At 32.8% G+C, this 3,844-nt stretch overlaps 1 protein-coding gene across 1 annotated transcript; it reads left to right on the forward strand.

The window, feature by feature from the left end:
- Positions 1-269: 269 nt before the first annotated feature.
- On the forward strand, positions 270-3,660 carry LOC128557100 (uncharacterized). The gene is made up of 3 exons (XM_053543763.1): positions 270-373; positions 662-866; positions 3,210-3,660. The coding sequence occupies exons 1-3, from the start codon at positions 331-333 to the stop codon at positions 3,388-3,390; spliced, it is 429 nt and encodes a 142-aa protein (XP_053399738.1). The 5' UTR covers positions 270-330; the 3' UTR covers positions 3,391-3,660.
- Positions 3,661-3,844: the final 184 nt, after the last annotated feature.

Below are 3,844 nucleotides of genomic sequence, written 5' to 3' on the forward strand. Positions count from 1 at the left end.
GGTGGGGATAATAATATTCAATGACAATGTAAAATATTTACAAAGACACTGGCTTAAAGCAATGAGCTTGTAAGAAATTTCAACGTTTATGGAGTTACTATATATCTATGATATTTGTAAGTGAACTGATTTTCAGACAGAAGGTTAAGAAATATAAAAAATATTACCATAATTGATGTTATAAGACTTAAATAAACACACAAACTTTCCTATTGGCCAACTACATACAACTAGGATTGTTTTAAACCGGATCTGGGCTTCTTGGGAAACTATATATACATAATCACCTTATACAAAAGGAAAAACAAATACAATAATAATATTAGAGTCATGGAGAGGCAAACGATTTTTATGATAGCAGTTCTTGTTTTACGTAAGTTTTTTTTTTTACTTTTATACGTTTTTGGTTAAGCAAGTTGACAAATATAAACAGTTAAATTTCTGTTTTGTAGTTAACAGTAGAACAGTATCATTTAACATTATAATTATGCATAATTGAGTTACTTCGTTCATATAAGCTATGCACATGCATATTTCTTGTGTGTCTGACCAGTATTACTAGATAATTAGCCGTCTCACGACATGCTCTCCTACAGCACGACACGTCGTCTAACAGGCGTGTTAATTACCTTAAGAGTACGATGAATATTCATTATTTCAGTGAGCGTACACCAATCCTATTCAGTGGAGACATACAGTTTAAGCTATAGCTATTTTGATGAGATAGCACAATCATATTGCGCCTCAAAGGGATCCGGATGGGTGTTTGCTATAAGGAGGGATTGTAAGAATGCCCCTAGGTGTGAAGAGATGTGTAACAACGCAAAGCAAGAAATCCTCGAATTTATTAGCAATCAAGAGAACAGGTAAAATGGATGCGTTACAAATTTACTGATTTTCAACAGAAACTTGTCACATGCAAATAAAAATCTCTCTTCTCTTCAATGTCAAGTTTAGAAACGTATCTATTATGCTGCAGAATTAAAATAAGATATTAAATCTTAGCAATCAATTGCATTAGTATAACATATTTTCTGAAGGAATTCGTGAATTCAAGTGATGCAACCCGGTTGTTAAGGTTAAGATTACATGTCTGCGATGAAGTAACGATCTGCTAAATCTGATCTGGTCAAAATTTAACAACAAATAGACATGTTTCGATTATGAAATTAGTAAAAGAAAGTAGAAGGGACATAAACACCATCATATATACACTGGTATAACAAAAAAAAACGCAAAAGACGAAGTTGAAATTCAAAGAAACCTCGTACTAAAAATGGCATGTATTTATGAAACTTTAAAGAAAACATTATAATTGCAAACAAAAAAGATCGCTTAGTCAAATGAATAATCACATTTTGCTTTTAAAGGCCACGAATAATCATGTCTCTAATCTACAACTACTGCTACTGGTAATAAAAGGTTAAACATGTTAGAAATAATTATTCAAGTTCAACATCCATAAACGTGCATATTCAATGTGGGGAATCACATGATCAAAATAATCTCTAAACAAAAGTTACATTTTGAAGAACATGAATAAATTTCCTACAATGAAACGATGTGAAATTTAAACATAGCCTAACATATGACTAATGAAAATTGTTAAATCATTGTGTAGCTGACAATAATAATAGATATCCAGTAATTACAAACACTCAGGAAAATAAGAAGTCTCAGTTTCGTGATGTGTTCACGATAATCAAAAGGTGAATGTAATTAAAATCTATGTAGTTTTAGGATACATCTATCTTGCCATATGATAGGCTACATTTGAGATTTACAGCATAAGTTTCAATATTATCAGATATTATTCATAAATTTGTTTTGGTTTAGAGATTTTTTGGTCATGTGATTCCCCAGAGTGTATTCTTTTGTTTTATTCAAAAAATGAAACCTAATACCACAATTCGTTGAAATTTATATATTTTCTTTACTTCCTGTTAGAAAAATTCTTAAACAAATTTAACTGGGAGTAAAAAACAATACATTTGCATCTGTTTATTGTTCCTTTTTTTTTTTAGAAGGAACACTTAGATTCGGTAAGTCACACTTGACTGAGCAGCTGACCTCGAAAGCTGTTGTCATTACAAGCTGGCCAATCAAACTCCGTGACCTTAATAATAACCTCTGACGTTAAAATTATTCTTTCCTATTTGAGGCAACTTTCTGGCTGAACTTGCTCTGCCGATAACATATTACTAAATCCGAGGATGGAAAAGTGGAGTTGTTGAAACAGGCCAAACATATCATTTGTCACAAAGGTTTAAATATATCGTTACCTTCGAATGCATGTTTAATATGTGAAAACAAACCCCATTGCGACCCCTCGTGTGAAACAAATTCACGAATCGAATCCCCGGATGTCACATTCACGAGATTTAGGACAGATACTACTAAGTTACAGCCATGATACTTGATCAATGACCACTAAGTTTGTTGTGTGCGAGGTCGTAGACTGTTAGCGCAGCAAATCACTAGTACATTAGGATCCCACCATATATCTAGCAAAAACTGACTTACCAGCTTTGAAGGTGTGAACATTTTACATTTTAAGAAGTAAGGCAAAACATAACTCATTAATATCAAACACTTCAGTGAAATATCCATTTTACATGTTAGAAGAAAAGCAAGTTCCAGAAAATATCCACTATTCACTTTTAATGTCCGCTACTGTCATAGTCAGCTGTCATCTCTATATACTTATCAAAACGTACTGCTGAGTTAAACTTTTTCAATAAAACATCGACATTTTTGAACTGAGTTTAAATCGGGTCATTGTATACAGCCAGTGTTTCTTAATTACTGTATTTAGTCAACTGAAAGGGGTAACGGGTTTACTTTGTTGTTGGGTTAGCGTAAATACTGTGGAAATAGCGGACTTGACATTTTTCACACACATAGTTCTTTTTCAAAATTAAAGTGTGTATTTTTTGTTTTGTATTTTGGTGCAGAAATAAATGCCCCTTGGTGCAAAATGTAAAGCCCCCGGGGCGCTTAAATGGGTGATACGGAATGTCAGTAAGGTAGTATGGTCTTGTCCAATCCTAGGGTTCCACACACTGATTACCAATATTTAAAACAGATATTGCAACCAAACTTTTACAATATGTTCATTATATATTTAGATAGGTGTGCCCTAGAAGGAACTTTTGCTATGCTTTAACTTGTAAAATCATGTTAGATTTGTGTTGCATGTGTATTTTCAGTGTATCGTGTTTTGATGCATTCCACATAATAAAAGGTCATCCAGTACTAAAGGCCAACCCTTCCCACCCGCAACCGGATTCTGGGAAATTGAATCTTGGGTCATATGGTTATGGTTCTGACGGATGTAGGTGGAAACCTAAGCACTGCGGACCTAACTACTGTTGCTGTAAAGCGTATTAAAAAGTAGCAAATGTGTTTGAAATATTGTTGAGAGAAGATATTGATATATATTTACATGAACGCTTATACTTTGTTTCAAAATCGATAATGTAACTGTAATATGTGACTACGATTCGAGTCTACATGTCGAGAAAAGATATACAAAATAATGCATTTCTGTGTTTGAACTAATGTGGCAGAATATGTACCATCGCTTATAATAATTATAGATGTACCTTTATTATACACTTTGTTGAATAAATTTACAAGTTACTGTCAGTGACCACAAACACTTCTTTGGTAAGTTTTTTTGTGATGTATTGTAATCACAGCAATTACATTGTATATGTTTTTGAAATATTTGTTTTCCAAAGGCAGAACGATTGCTAGGTTTTATCGGCAGGAGAAAATATTTTATTACCCAAAAAATAGAAAAAAAATAAAAACATCCTGATCAAATGTTTTCAGAAACATT

The sequence above is a fragment of the Mercenaria mercenaria genome, chromosome 1, assembly GCF_021730395.1.
Source record: "Mercenaria mercenaria strain notata chromosome 1, MADL_Memer_1, whole genome shotgun sequence".
Taxonomy (NCBI): Eukaryota; Metazoa; Mollusca; class Bivalvia; order Venerida; family Veneridae; genus Mercenaria; species Mercenaria mercenaria.